At 40.9% G+C, this 16095-nt stretch overlaps 1 protein-coding gene across 5 annotated transcripts; it reads left to right on the top strand.

Annotated features, from left to right (window-relative positions):
* The first annotated feature begins 1728 nt into the window (after positions 1–1728).
* LOC310860917 (kynurenine--oxoglutarate transaminase 3) lies at positions 1729–14551 on the top strand. Of its 5 annotated transcripts, XR_014569438.1 has the most exons (15): positions 1772–1824; positions 3009–3093; positions 5705–5766; positions 6154–6298; positions 6950–7099; positions 7268–7354; positions 7520–7645; positions 9162–9282; positions 9685–9761; positions 9863–9952; positions 11052–11238; positions 11847–11920; positions 12082–12168; positions 12282–12441; positions 12505–14551. XR_014569438.1 is itself a non-coding variant. In XM_083768109.1 (14 exons), the coding sequence occupies exons 2-14, from the start codon at positions 3010–3012 to the stop codon at positions 12336–12338; spliced, it is 1347 nt and encodes a 448-aa protein (XP_083624235.1). In that variant the 5' UTR covers positions 1772–1824; position 3009; the 3' UTR covers positions 12339–14551. The 5 variants fall into 5 exon arrangements, 4 of the variants coding, with proteins under 4 accessions (XP_083624237.1, XP_083624235.1, XP_083624238.1 ...); XM_083768109.1 differs by having other exon boundaries at positions 12282–14551; XM_083768112.1 differs by having other exon boundaries at positions 1807–1824; positions 3009–3106; positions 12282–14550.
* Positions 14552–16095: the final 1544 nt, after the last annotated feature.

The raw sequence follows: 16095 nt of genomic DNA, 5'->3' as shown, positions 1-16095 counted from the left end.
GTGCGTGTGTGTGTGCGTGCGTGCGTGTGTAGTATGGAAGAGCAGTGTGTTTAGGCAGAAGGAGTTCAACTTCAACAAACCATGTCTAACCCAGATTCGGCTCAAACAAGGGATTAAATTAATTTAGCTCCTATGCCACCAAAATGTGAAACGTCCTACCAACGAGACTTGCAGTGTATAACAGAGGGAGCCAATGCTGCCTATACTAGTGTAGCTATCCGGTCAGTTTTGTCCAACGCGATTACGTGAAACAGCATTTCTGCGCCTGCAGTAGGCTACTACAAAACAAAAACATTGTAGGCTACTTTTGTGTCGCACATGGAAAGCAATTGAAAAAGACCATGCCGGCCCAGGCCGTAGCGTAACGGTCTGGGCACCGGACTGGTGATCCAGTCGCGGTGTGCCGCGGGTTCGACTCCCGGACCCGACACGGCCTTTACCGCATGTCATCCCCCCATCTCTCTCCCGTTTCCTGTCAGCCTACTTTCTATCCCTTAAAAAATCAATAAAGGCGTAAGCCGCAAAAAAATATCTTAAAAAAAAAAAAAAAAAAGACCATGCCTATAAAGACTGCTGCTGTGCATAGTGGAGATAATGCACAACTCCAGGTACGAACCAAAAAACTGACTGAAGCTGATCATTCACGACTGTAACTATCTCCAGAGTCCTGCAGTCCCGCAATGAAGTCTCATCTCTCACTATAGTCCACTTGCCGTCTACAATGCCATTCTAGCCTTAAATCCTACATTTATGTTATTCAATACTTTAGTGCAAAATATAGGCTTTTCTAAGCCCTGTTTCAAATATGGTTACCGTATGTGCTATGTTATTGGGGGGCTGCCCTACAATCTTATTGTATTTTCTGTGAATTATCTATAATCTATCTACAGTTTAACCCATTGATTCTCAGTTATTTTAATTTCAAGGACCCCCAAATTAAATTGATAGAAATTAGCCTAGTCCATTTCATTATGATTTTCATCTCTGGACTATTACCCCAGTCTACATGGCAAAAAGCCAGTGTTTAATTTAACTGTAAACATTACTAAAATAATAATAATAATATGGTGGAAAACAAAGGCAAGGGGGACAACGGAGACAGTGCCTGTTTCACCTGACACATTATGACTATGTCATCATTTCTTGTTACTTTCTTAATGATGATTTCCTCTTTTTTTCATAGAAGTGTACATATCTGTACGTCTGTTCTGATGAATTGAAAATGAAGGACCCTGATGTAAACAATTAAGTCTAGCGCTTTTCGGTCTCATCCTCAAAATAGCAGTTTTTGTATTGACCTGTGCTTTCGTTTGAAATGTACCCATTCTACATACTGTGAAATACAAATTCCAATCAATCAATCAATCAATTGTCCACAAATATTGAATATCTATTCAATGTGATGTTCATTAGCCAAAATGTAATGTCATTAAACAATGGAAGTTGATACTCAATACCACATTTTATATGGTAGGCTAAACAATTAAAAACATATATAAACTGCTATTTTCACTCAAACTATAACTAAGCATGTTTAATTCGCCGCAGGCTTCCATTTCTAGCCACTCGTAGTACATTATAATCATAACGTGTCATGCGCGTCCTCAATATGATTGGACAGGACTGTAGGAGGGGACTATTTGGGTGAGCTCGATTGTTTCATGCGAGTGTCTGCTCTGCCGGATGTAACATAGACACTATTGGCTTTTACAGACCGCAAACGCACATTTTAAACAAACAAAACGCACCCCTTCTTTAAAGAAGGGTGTCTTTCAAGAAAGCACAAACAACCCGCTGCCCCCACGCTTTCCTCTTCACTGCATGGTATGTTACATGTAATGTGTTTATAAACTGGCACTGCTGGCATACATAGTACATACTCTCATCACGGAATGTTTTTTAAACAATCAGATGTCGCTCGGCTATAGGGAGCTAAAGCATTTAGCATAGCTTGCACTAGCTATCGATGAGAGAGTGCAAATGCCGGGTCATTTGGTGTTGGATTCCTCATCTGCAATCGTTATCAAGTTGTGTTAATTCATGGTTTGTAGCAGTAATACAAGCAACGTTTGTAGCAGTAGGCCTACAGATTGTTAGCCCTGGTCCAGTGCGTCTGTGCGTCAGCGAGACTCTCACTGACTGGACCAGCGCTACAGTACTGTAGGTAGCTATTTGCCATTTTCGTCACTCGTCAGACGCTTCTTCAAATGATGGTAATTTGTTTTACAAACTTCATTATCACTAGCCATGGTTCATGACTCTCGTATTCATACGAGAGTCATGAAGAAATTTCACCCTGTTTTTTGCGCTCGCTGCATTTACAAGATTTCCGTATATATAAACATTCAGATTTCAAATATAAAGTACTCACAATTTGTCTCACGGGTGTTAGTTAGTTGCAGCTCCAGCGATTAGAATTTCTGCATCCCGCGTTATTTAATAAAAAGCATTTTATCCGAGGTGTTATTTTGCCATTGGCTTTCAACTACGCGCCCCTATCGGTCGGGAGGAGGGTGGCACTCGGTGTGTTCGATATAGGTACGCTGACCGCCCTGCCAATACAGACTAATAGGCGAGTGCGCTCCCGGTGTGCAACTGTGGTTTTCCCAAACGAACCCCGTTTGAAAAAAGTAGCCGGGGAGCTCGGACAAAAATGCTTTTTATTAAACAACGCGGGACGCAGCAATTCTAATCGCTGGCGCTGCTACTAACTAACACCCGTGGGACACTTTGTGAGTACTTTATATTTGAAATCTGAATGTTTATATATACGGAAATCTTGTAAATGCAGCGAGCGCAAAAAACAGGGCAAAGTTTCTGCATGACTGTCATGATAATCATCATGGCAGTCATGTTCCAGGGCTACATTATCACATGCTACAGTTATGGCAGTACTTCACTGTAAAATGACAAACGCAGCACAAGGCTAGATACATATAGCTGATACGGACAGTGCCTGTCTGACAACATTCAAACAATAAAAAACAACATTTTAATATTTTGTGCAGCATGAATATTACACGGACAGTCCGGAGGTTCTACCAGTTTGCATCTGTGCATGTGAACTGTACAAGCAGGTTTTCTACTTCACACGTAAGTATTAAAGGTATATTCAGTGATTTAACTTAATTCAAATATTATTATTTTTTGATTTGTTGTGATAATCCTCTCTACTATAGAGTGTGCTGACCATATAAGGAGTTCCTCCCTATCCCCAGTTAACCCCTGGGGTCAAAATACCATAGCTTTTGTTTTTGGCTAGGTGACCCAGCCTTCATCCAATCAGGATAGAGAGGGGTCTTCCACCAAATCACAATCGAGCGGGTGCGGGCCTTGGTGTGCTGCGGGCCTGTTGGCCTGTCGCGTCCCCCCCACTAGTGCGTGCATGTGCACATCCTGTTACCAGGGCGGACCGGTGTGACGGATTTAGTGGTGTCGCATGTTATCTGGTGACTGGGCTGGTGGTGCGCGTTCATGAAGCCTTCTTTCACAGATGTTTCAGGAAGGGGGCGGAGCTATCTTCGCCTATTCTTTTCTATAGAGGGTATGCGTGTGACACTTAAAGTATATATGAATAGAGACGGCACCTGGAGGAAACCCTGAGGAGAAATGGACAGTGGCCGAATTCGGTATTGCAACGTGGGCCCAAACACATGAACGCGCTCGTCCGTTGACTATCATTGTGTAATGATAGTCAACGGCAGCGTGTTCATGTGTTTGGGGCAAATCCATCCCAGAATGCACTCTGTTCCTTCCCCGGAAGGAGGAGTGAAATCGCCTCATGCGCTTTAGAGCAACTTAATGCAAGTGGATGGGAGGAGAACTCGGGTGCCGTCTCTAATATAATATATACTCTAAGCCTAAGGCGTAACATCATCGTACCTGGAAGTTATGCGGGAACACCCACTGCGTGGCAAAAAACTACTTTCTGGCCTTGATAGTCCATACATCCACACAGAAAAGTCATGTCTGATTGCATTAAACAGTGTTAAACTCACCAACATTGCAGCTGTACGAAAAGCTTGAATTATCCTCTTTCTATCTGCAAAGTTTCATGAAAATCCACCATAGAAACGTTATGAGCTACTTTCTGTCAATAAATGCCCTGCATTTGATTATTGTCAGAGTTTGGAAGTGTTTGTTTTCAATAACACAACATTTTGCTGCCTCCTGCATTATGTGACATTTAGAAACAGGTGGCACGCATGACGGTTGAGTGATTTCCAACGAGCGTCACAAAATCATGCATGTGCATACTCTCTATAAAGATCATTCCATATATCCATCCGATTGTTTGTGGAATCTCACTTGTATGAAACCGTGACAATATGCACTTATACGTGTTAATACAACAGTTAGAATGAGGCCCAGGCCGTAGCGTAACGGTCTGGGCACCGGACTGGTAATCCAGTCGCAGTGTGCCGCGGGTTCGACTCCCGGACCCGACACGGCCTTTACTGCATGTCATCCCCCCATCTCTCTCCCGTTTCCTGTCAGCCTACTGTCTGTCCCTTCAAAAATCAATAAAAGGCGTAAGCCGCAAAAAAAATATCTTAAAAAAAAAAAAAAACAGTTAGAATGATGAAAATTAAAAACAAATGAAAATATCACCGTGTGGGATTCAAACCGTCTTCGCAATGAACCAAAAACAACGTGGGGAGCTGTTCTCTACCCATCACGCTATGATGCACTGACAACTGCTGTAGGAAATGGTTTATTTGATATATATTAATTTATATTATATTATGTGTGTCTGTCCAGGTGTTAACGTAATTTGTGTTTTTTAATATAAGCGCTCCGTTGAACTGATCAATGAATAGCTGTAGAAACAAGTCAATGATGTTGGTAGTCACACCATGAAACACAATCTCTTCTGTGAAGTCTGACAAATGCACAATAGCATACGCACATATTATTTGTTTGAAAACAACGGATCACAGACAGTCACAACTTCACATGTTGCACTGCCTGCTAGACAACAGCAGGTGGTGCTGTTTTATGCTCTGCACAGTTATTCAGCTATGAAGAAGTCCACTTTGCTCGAGAATCGAGATTTGTAATGAAAATATTAATATGCGCTTTTGTGCATTTGTCAGACTTCACAGAAGTGTTTGTGTTTCATGGTGTGACTATACCAACATCATTGACTTGTTTCTACAGCCAGTCATTGATCAGTTCAACGGAGCGCTTATATTTGTTAAAAAACCACGAGTCACACATTAACATGGTCACGTCTGGCTATGCTGTTCCCAACGTTCACACTTGGACAGACACACTACTATATAATACTGCATAATAATTAAATGCATGGTCGGGACCTCATGCGACCACCAGTTGAAAACTCCTGTCCTAGAGGCTTTAAAATGTCTTAAATATGTTCGGTCAGAACTCTCAGAAACCATTTCAGTAAATGTCCTGATATTTGTATCTAAAGTAGCTAAAGTGCCATCTGTCTACTCTGCACTGCTTCAAACAGAATCTACTGCATTGTACCCCAAAAACATACACAATTGCAACAACTAGCCATCTCAAGGCCTTGTCCCGAGTTAGAGGCAGAGAACACTTTGCAAGTTTGCATAACACTATATCAGAACACATTCTGATGTTTAAAATCTAGAAATTGACCCTAAACCAGTACCACATTGAATTGTTAAAGAAAAAAAATCACTCATGATGACTTATTGTCTTTGGTGTTCACACACAGCGTACAATGGCATCACGGCATAAACCCGCCAAACGAATTGAAGGACTGGACAAGAATGTTTGGTAAGTGGAAGTCTAAACATGTAGCTAGCTTTGTCTTGCGTTTAGATTGTTTGATGATTGATGTTGAACTATTATATGCTAATAAACAGTGTAAATAAGGGAAAAGTAAACACTTCCTGTATATGTGCAAGTTCAGATCTATTGGTCTACCCACTGAGAAAAAAGGAGGATAGACTTACATACTTGACAGTTTTGTTCACTCTAGAATGGCTTTGTGTAGGTTCCAAAGTCATGTGAGGTGTGATCAGTACTTTTGACCAGCCCTGGTATCACAGATATTGTATCTTACCTGTGCTGTGAGGTGCTTTGTTAATGATCTCGATCACAAACGTATGCCTGTGTCCCTGTGTGCTCCACAATTGGTGGTTTGTGTCATTGTCTTTCCAGGGTGGCCTTCACGGCATTGGCAGCAGACCCATCTGTTGTAAATCTGGGCCAAGGCTTCCCAGATATCCCTCCACCTTCCTATGTGACGGAGGCACTAGCCAAGGCTGCATCGGTGGACAAGATGAACCAGTACACAAGAGGCTTTGTAAGTTTCAGAATTGGCATGTGTCTGTTTTGGCATGTCACCCTAGCTATGTATTTACAAGCTTCAGCACTATATTGTATATGTGAACATTTCATGTCTATTTTGGGCATTAATCGTTATAGGCACAATCTTTTTCAAAAAGTTGTAAATGTTCAAATATTGTGAAAATAGCAGATCTACAATCTCTTAACACCCAGAGCGGCAAGGACGGAGTTCTCCATTCAATCACGACGGATATTGATAAAAGGACAGAGATTTATTGATATCAAAATCGATCGCATCGCTCCACAGGCTGGGAGCGTCTGTTGCGCTACATTCAATGTTATTTTCCGGTGGGACGTCATCAAAAATGTTCCCCCCCATTTTAGTTGATGAGACAGAAAATCTTAAAATGTGAATAACTCTTGATCTAAATCATAACGTCCAATTCTAAGCAAAGATTATCATGTTGCAAGTTTTGAGCTTGCAGATCGGCTATTGTTATTTATCGTACAACTAATTATACACGGCTTTATTGGCTAATGGACATTAGCAACATTCAATTTATTTCAGCAGAGCAGCCCAAACATACTATCAAGATATAGCTAATAGGTGGTGAAATGCCATTTTCATTACCTGCTCCTATTATTTCTTCATCCTTTCAATGAATAGGGACATCCATCTTTGGTGAAAGTCCTTTCTCAGGTTTATGGGAAAGTCTACGGCCATGCGATTGATCCTCTCAAAGAAATACTGGTCACAGTAGGCGGCTATGGTTCCTTATTTAGTACCATGCAAGGCCTGGTGGAAGAGGGAGATGAGGTAAGGAGATTTTCTCTATTAGTGGGACATGCAAACCTCTCTCAAGGACGTTTGCTGATGTGACTGATATGCATTTTATTTATTGTTGGTTTCATTGCATTTTTATCAGGACTCGGACATGCGCATAAATAAACGTATCTGTTACCTACTGTCAATCTCTTCCTCAAGGTCATTATAGTTGAACCTTTCTTCGACTGCTATGTACCCATGGTGCGGATGGCCGGGGCTACTCCTGTGTTGATACCGCTGCGCCTTGTGAGTCATAGCTAATGATGTTGCTTTTTGTTTATTTATCTACAGTAGTACATATGTTGTACACACAGTTACTATTCCTATTGTGCTGGCAGAAGTGATTACCAGCTCCAGGGAACATGCAACTCTATATTCACTGAAGATGTTTTTCTGATCTCTGTCTATTAGAAGTCTGATAAAGGGAAAGACGTATCAAGTGCTGACTGGGTTCTTGACCCAGATGAGCTAGCCAGTAAATTCAACTCTAAGACGAAAGCCATTATCATCAACACCCCCAACAATCCAATCGGAAAGGTATGTTAGCGTCACAATTCTTATGAGGACAGTTTTTCATTCACAAATCTCTTCCAGATGTGTTTAACAATGTTAAGGATTTCTGAACAAGTTATTTTATAATTTTAGACAACTCTTTATTTATCTATGCTTGTTTCCTTCATGCATTCACCAAGTGTAATTTTGGAGAAGAAAACTTGGTGTTTATTTACCTGTAACCTAGGCACTAGGCAGATAAAGTTGTGACCTTATATTGTGTGTTATATTATGTGTTGGCAGATGGCTGCTAAAATGATTTTTGTGGGGTTTACAGTATGACCGTGTGAGAAAGCATTGATGTCAAGAATAGGGTGTAGCTCAGTACATAAGCTGTATGCCATGTAGTGATGCGTGGGCCAGCCGCCCCGCGGCCCGTGAAAACCAAAAGTAGCCTAACGACCGGCTTTTCAACACCCAGCAAGTCCAGTCCATTCAATTGCTTTGGAGAGAGAGAGGAACACTAGGAAATGACCCAACCAGTCTGCCCTGTAGCCCAAATTACTGGTTATCAAAGTAAAAAGTAAAAAAACAGCTTTGCTGTTATTAATATTAAGGATCGCATAACTGCATTCCTGTCAGTCAGAAGGTTTGTGTGGTCGAAAATTGTGAAATGACACTAGACTACTGTATGAAAAACACAAGTGCAGGTCGCTCGTTATGATAGAGAGAGATACGAGAGAGAGAGAGAGGTGATGTCATCCCTTTTTCCTGTGTGAGTCGTAACAAATTATTTGAATGAACAGTATAACACTTACACATAAGTGACACTATCTGTCTCGGACCGGTTCACTTCACTCGTTTGGATTGTGTGTGCACTGCAGCAGTGTAGTTCTCCGCTCGAAATGAATGAATCTCATGTGCTCATTTTAGTTTTGATTGTGTATACTTCAACTTCGTTGTGCGGCGGCAGTACGGCACACCCAAAATAGCAGATCTACAAGGCGCTAACAATGCGTCGCAGGCGACGCGTTGTGAGCTTGTAGATCTGCTATAATTCTGTGTGTGCGCACTGTGCATGACTGCACAGCACCGTGCTCAATTAAGAAAGATTTGGTGCAGATGTGCTCATTGCGCTGATGACGGTCAGGTTCAGAGCCTCAGAACGGGGGGGGGCACTTGGTCAAAAAGCAGGGGCTAAAGCGCCCTTTCATAAGCAACACATTGATGAACAACAGAACAAGCTGATGGTTTCAGCAGGAGGAGTAGGCCCCCCCTCCCTTTTTTGGGAGGCGTGGCCCGCCCCGTCCGCCGCACGATAATTGCGCTGAAAACCTTGACCCGTCCGCCAGCCCTGCAGGTCAATCCGCAGGACCTGTGGGCAACGGGCTAATGCCTTGGGTCAGACGGGATGTTCCATTACATTGATTGCATTGTAAATGTAAATTGGCTCCTAGTCGAGTGCTAATTATCTCTCATACTTTAAAATCTGAACTATTGTCTTTGCCTTATTGCTTTTCCCAAATACCCAATTTCTTTGACAACAGTTATTCTATTTCAGGTATTCAATAGAGATGAGCTGCAGATGATTGCTGACCTGTGTATTAAACATGACACACTATGCTTCAGTGATGAGGTGTATGAGTGGCTCATCTACAAGGGACACCAACATATCAAAATAGGTACATTTTCAGCAGTACTGGTGATGGCACTGCACGATCAGTTGTGTATTATTGCAAGGGTTGTCAAAGTTTTTTGGCTGGGGACCCCCGGAAATGCTTTGGCCATGCTTTTGGCCAAAGGGGTGGCGACCCACAGGTTGAGAACCCCTGTATTATTGTACATTACAGCAATGCCATAATCAGTGATGATTAAAAAAATAAGTTGCACTCTTATCGTAAATCATTATGACATAACTTGTCTATTTGCTCAGACACTGACGTACCATTCTCCATTCATTGTCAATGGAAATGTTATGTTTGTGTAAGACACAAATAGACACATTGGAAGCAAAAAAAGTGCAATAAAATGTTGCTCAAAACTATGAGTAAAGTAACAATGTCTTTATTCAACATTGTTAATAGCCACTCTGCCAGGGATGTGGGATAGAACGATTACAATCAGCAGTGCTGGCAAAACATTCAGTGTTACAGGCTGGAAGGTATGCAGATTTATTATTATTATTATTATTATTATTATTATTATTATTATTATTATTATTATATTAATCAAGTCAGTAATTTTCTGAAATGTGTCTGCCAGCTGGGCTGGTCTATAGGGCCAGAGCACCTGATAAAGCATCTTCAAACTGTCATGCAGAACACTCTGTATACCTGTTCTACACCTTTACAGGTAACTACCAACTGTACCGATTTTCAAACTAGACTAGCAACATTTATTTAGACTTATTGATCTATCAATGATTATCGATAACTGTAATATCTAGGCTAGGGTCTTCTGGTGCTGTTCTTGTTTGTTTTGTGAACTGATTCATGATACAAACAGCTAGATTGTAGGCATGATACTCAACATCTGGTTGTACACAAACCTTCCCCCCCAAAAAAGATCCAATCACCGATAACATCTTCCCTAACATCTTCCTGGCACGGCACCTTTGTTCTCTGTCTGCCTCGGGGCCATTCTGCTGCCAATGACCTCTCCTTCCTATTCAAACAGCTCCTTGCGACTCTGCAATTGTGTCGCTTCGGTTTTCAAAATCATCCAATTGCCATCAATGGTGTAAGAAGAAATGGCACCCTTTTCTCATTGGCCTATTATAGCACCACCATAGGCCACAACCTGACCTGGCCTGGTGGAGACCTGTGCCCCGAGGGGCACTTTTTCTAGTTTTCCCCTGATCTTGATCTGTTTTATTTAATATTGATAAACTGCCGATACTAGTCTCGATCCAATATTTATTTATATTACTAGATTATAGCTGCACAGTGGATAAGAAGCCTACATAAGTAGAACCATTCCTACATAAGATATGCGTGGCTGTTTTGCAGACATTACAAGTGGCTGTTGGGCTACTTTCATTTTCAATCACTAAATTGTTATTTTAAAGTTTGACATGCTCTTTCTGCAGTGCTCCATATTTGTACTTAAAATATTTCAAGACATCATTAGTTTTTAGTTTGGTGCAAGCTTTGTAGATGCAATGGTAGAATTAATGTCCTTGTTGTCACTGTTACATTTGTTTGCATTTTATACGTTTCTGGTCAGAGACCATCACTATGGTCGTAAAAGATAAAGTGACCTACGAAAAAGTAGGTGCAGGTCGACTTGAATTAAAAAACAAAAGTATATTATGTATTGATCATTTTGTCCTGATTGAGCCAGTCTTAAAATATGCTCATTGTCGCAACCTTGTATCCTCAAGTACTGTGTCTCAGAGAAGAAGCCAACAGTTACTAGTATAGACTCACTGGATATGGTTTGTACTATGCAGGAGGCTGTGGCACAGGGTTTGCTCAGAGACTATGAGCTGATGGGTCAGCCTGAGTGCTACTTCACCTCACTGGCAACGGAATTGGAAGGCAAGAGAGACCGCATGGCTGCTATCCTGCGAGAGTCTGGTATGACTCCCATCATCCCAGAGGGAGGTTACTTCATGATCGTGGATGTCACCGTTCTCAGTGAGTCACTACTTCCAGGCCAATGTGGGCAATTGTACGTGGACATTTTGGACAACTGTGTGAACGAACGGGTGATCTGGCTGTGTCCAGTTGATTTAGTCATTCTTAAACACTTAATACAAATTCTGCAGAAAAACGGAATTGAGACGGCCTTCGGCTTCGATGAGCCTTCCAGCAAGACTACGTGTGTTACCTGCAAAAGCCTTACCATAGTTGGACTGTAATGTTTGTCATCTCTTGCAAATAAAAGGACCCCAAGAGCACAAATATTTACACATAATATAGTATAGAGCACTGAAGTCTGACGTAATTTACACCTGGGTTATCTTGTCATGAATATTAAATGGCAATACCCCTGCCAAAAAAACAAACACGTGTTAAGTGAGTGGTACAACTATACAGTACTATGTACTGTACTGTATAGTCCTCCCTGGCCTGTGTGTGTGTGTGTGAGATGCTGCGCAACAGACAGTGCCATCCAGCGGTTTTGGCGAGGTATTGCAGCTGTCCGTGCTCAGACATACAGACAGACATAGCTGCGTAATTGAGCGTAGGCACCGCTAAAAATAAAAAAACACATTGAATTCCAACATATCTCTTGTTTTTAGATCAGGATCTGTCACATATGGGAGATGATGAGGCTTACGATTACAAGTTTGTGAAGTGGATGATCAAAGAAAAGGTAAGGGACCAAGTTCAGTTAATTTACATTCTGTAGATGTTAGGCCTCTGCCACTGTGTTGCACAGGAGATGTCTCATAAAACTAGTTTTTGTACTGAGTTTTAGGAGTCTGTTGTACCTCTTCACTGCTGCTGTACTTACTGTATATGTATTCATGGTAGAAACTGGCAGCCATTCCAGTAACAGCATTCTGTGGAGAAGATTCCAAGAAGCAGTTTGAGAAATACATTCGCTTCTGCTTCATAAAGGTAAATGTAGTAGTAATACTAGTAGTAATAATAATAATGCGGTGTAACTTTTCTTGAGGAACACAGGTTAGTTCTCTTGACTTATCACTGTTTTCTTTTCTGTCTCTTAACAGCAAGACAGCACGCTTGATGCTGCAGAGACCATCTTGAAAAACTGGAATAAAGTTTAATTGGTAGGGACGTGTATCTGCAGGGACCCCATTCAGACTGAAACTGTGATTTTGGGCTTTACTAAAATATGGACTGTCTTGACTTGACGATATAGATTTGTAGGTGTTGATTTGATATGTTTAGCAAGTATTGCAATTATGTAAATTTGACGATATAGATTTTTAGGTGTTGATTTGATATGTTTAGCAAGTATTGCAATTATGTAAATGTTATGATTCCAACCAACTTTTGGTGGTTTGAGTTTACTTCTTAAATACTATAGTAGACAAACGGTTGATTCATATACTGTCAGTGAGTGCTCTGTCACAAGTAAATGGTTAATAAGATTAGCAGTGCATCTGTACAGGGTTTTAACAATGTTAGGCTATATTGAATAATGCTCATGTGCTCGTCATGTGCATTTGAAAAGCGGCATTTCAAAATTGAAACAAATGTGTGTTTCACCGTCGTTGTACCCACTTTGAACACAACCAAAAACCCTGTGCCTTTATTGTGCAGACATATCAATTCTGCACTCGTGCAGGCTCTGTAGCCCACCCCACTGTATATGGGTCCAAACCTGGTGGTGTCTGCTGCTTGGGTGGAGGCTGAACAGAGAGCACAACCGATTTAACCCTAAATACTTTGTTTGGTGTCCCCTAGGGGTCTGTCTTGGCCCCCTCCATTTTCCCCTCTACTCCAAATGTCTTCGTCGGAAGTAGTCGATGCACAAGCTCTTTTTGTAGAGCAAGTTTGTAGATGTTTGTAGAATGTTTGCCAGAATAGGGATTCTCTGATACATGTGGTTCACTGAGCTCAACCTAATTGGAGCAGAGCTGAATTAGGTAAAGGGGTTAATAGGTGAGGAATGTGTCAGTTAACCTTTCACTAAAAACTCCCATTGTTTGGCTATGGAGACTGAAATTAACATGAAATATTGTCACAAAGAGAAATGGGATTGGAAATAGTTGAAGAAAGGGCAAGAGAATTAATGAAAACTAGTTATCATTAAAGCTGTCTATTCGATAAACGCCCGACCTAACTTATCGTTCATCACATTGCTCTGCTCTGTGCATGATACGTTATTAGACATACTGTATACAATAGGATTTGTTTATCAACCTTTTTCTCAACCAAAAAATATCCTCCACTGAATTCAGTCAAATATTCTTTTCATCACTGCATTAACCCTTTCAACAGCTCCACTTCTATCATACAATTGTGTGGTTATTATTTGGGGGGGCGGGATGCCAAGTCAGTTTGTCAGTTATCTTCATGTGGAAACATGCTGAAATAAACGTCTCGGCCAGAGCTTTTCAAGAGTAAAAATGTTTTTATGCTTGCATACATGTAGCTGCATACTGGCACAAGTTTGTGCAAAGTTTATGGATGTGAACACTTATTTTTCAGTTAATTTACCTTAATGTAAGGTTTTTGTCTAGCCCCTGGGCAGACAAAATGTCAGGGCCCCCCTGGGTTGTCCGGTGCGATTCTTACTTTGCGTACTTACTTAGGCCTTTAAATTCCCTGAGGAACATAGGCCATTGATGAGACTCCTCCATCCCCTTCGGTCTTGTGCCCTCCGCTCCAGTTGTTGCCGGTGCGTTTCGGGCGGCTGAAATGTTTTTGGGGTATTTTGCTTTAATTTTGGGGTACCGAGCCCCCCGAAAAGGCTAGTCGCTGAATGAATGCAGCCGCTAGTAGCCAGTAGTGCACTAATGCAGTTTTACAGCAAAATATTTCACAATGTGCTCTATAATATCACAGTAAGAGAGTTGAGCAATAAAGAAAGAGTACAGCCACTAATAGTGCACTAATGCAGTTGCCAATTTGTCAGGCTGCAGCCCACCTTGGCCCAACGGTAAATCCGGCCCCGTGTAAGATGAACAGTGGCGCAGTGACATCATCGATGGGGAATCCAAGCTAATAGAAACTGCAGGCTTTATAGTCTTGAAAAGTTGCAATGCGAAAATGGAAGCTATCATTCTCACGATAATACAAAAAGTTGCAATGCGAAAATGGAAGCTATCATTCTCACGATAATACAAATTAATCATTTTTGTAAAATGTATTTAAAAAATATATACAGTATATATCTGTCTAATGATGTCACTGGTGGACGGTTTCTGAACTGCCCACAGCCCTCCTATGAGACACAGACTTGAGTAGAAAATAATTGTGCCATTTTATCATAATTATTAGAGAGTACCTATTATATGAAGATAGGTTGAAAAGTGGTGAAGTGGTAAAATATATATATCATATATCATATATATAATTTACACACACACACACACACACACACACACACACACACACACACACACACACACACACCTTAATTTACCCTTGAAGGCTAGTTTGAGTGTTATGGTTTTGAATAAAACATTACATTTATAAAAGCTGCATGCCTCATTTTATGAATGAGTAATGTGGGAGGGGCCTGAATGAGTTGGCTCTGGAGGTAGAGCGGCCACTTACCAACTATTTGGGACTATTTCACGAGATTCATGACTGCACAGCTCTAAATAGATTTCTCTTCAGTGCAGTTTGTTCTTGGTGTGTCAATCCCTCCTCTCTCCACACAGCAGTCAGAACTGTCAAAAAGCCTGACACATGTCCTGTCTCCCCTTCCGCAGCAGCGGTATGTAATACTCACTGTGGAGCTGACATCACAGCACTGTAGGCTACATCATGCCCTAGTGATTGGTAGTATCATAGAAAGTATAGGCACCATCGTAGTCGCTGATGTGCAGCTTTCTTGTTTTAGCCAGCAGAGGTGTGACAGGACAGCCTGAAGCCTAGCAAGTCAGATGTAATTGTCACATTTGACCAGTGAATGACTTCTCAGGTAGGCTATACTGTTGCAACTGTGCAGCTCCATTAATAAGGCTGTGGATCAAAACGTCTGTTATTTTTGCAAATTTGCACAGAACTTACAGTAGCCTCAACGTCATGCAACACACAACACATTGAGATCTTTGTAGAAATCAGACTAAAGAAACCGGTAAATGTCCAATATTACATTTTCTTTTTTTTACTGCATCTGATGCTGAAAAACATGAAACACAAACAAAATCTAAAATGTATCTGAGTAGAGTTTAGAAACAGAATAACCAGTTAAATAAACATCAGATTTTTCTTTGTGGAAAAAAAAGTTTAAATTCAAAATAAAGAAAATGTGGCATATGATTTCACAGACTATCATCAACATTACATTTCATGCACTTTTTCAGTGCATACTGCATAGGTCTGAACTGTTGCCAATAATTTATCTAGTAATGTGGTGACATTAGCTAAAATACTGGCCCAGTCTAGTATAGACTGATTTCAGATGCACTGAACGTACCTACAATAGTATAACATGGTGGCTTTATATATTCATAGTAGTGGATGTGTGTCACACACCAAAAATAGCCAATCTACAAGCTGACATGATGGAACAGTGGAATTTATTTATTTAACCTTTATTTAACCAGTAAAATCACATTGAGACTGCGTCTCTTTTACAAGTGGGAACTGGCCAAGAGGCAGAAATAAAAATGACACTTCAATACCACACCATCAATGTTACATTTTGAACCAGCAAATACAACATCCAGAATACACCTTAAAGTACCTATGCATAAATACAACAAGTCACCAGTCCTACTTTTTTAGTAGCAGGGCAAAATACACCATATACACAATCTGAGCCGATATAATAAATATGGATAAATAATAAATAATAATAAATAATGGAAACAAGTCCCCTGGAGCTTTTTGACTGTACTACCG

Source organism: Protomyctophum parallelum, assembly GCF_964188405.1.
Source record: "Protomyctophum parallelum genome assembly, chromosome: 6".
Lineage (NCBI taxonomy): Eukaryota > Metazoa > Chordata > Actinopteri > Myctophiformes > Myctophidae > Protomyctophum > Protomyctophum parallelum.
This window is presented reverse-complemented; position numbering and strand designations above follow the sequence as displayed.

Coding starts and splice junctions, on each gene's coding strand:
- LOC310860917 (XM_083768109.1), top strand. CDS start 3,010: ATGAATATTACACGGACAGTCCGGAGGTTCTACCAGTTTGCATCTGTG. Junction 5,767..6,153: donor GGACTGGACAAGAATGTTTG/GTAAGTGGAAGT, acceptor TTGTCTTTCCAG/GGTGGCCTTCACGGCATTGG. Junction 9,762..9,862: donor TCAGTGTTACAGGCTGGAAG/GTATGCAGATTT, acceptor TGTGTCTGCCAG/CTGGGCTGGTCTATAGGGCC.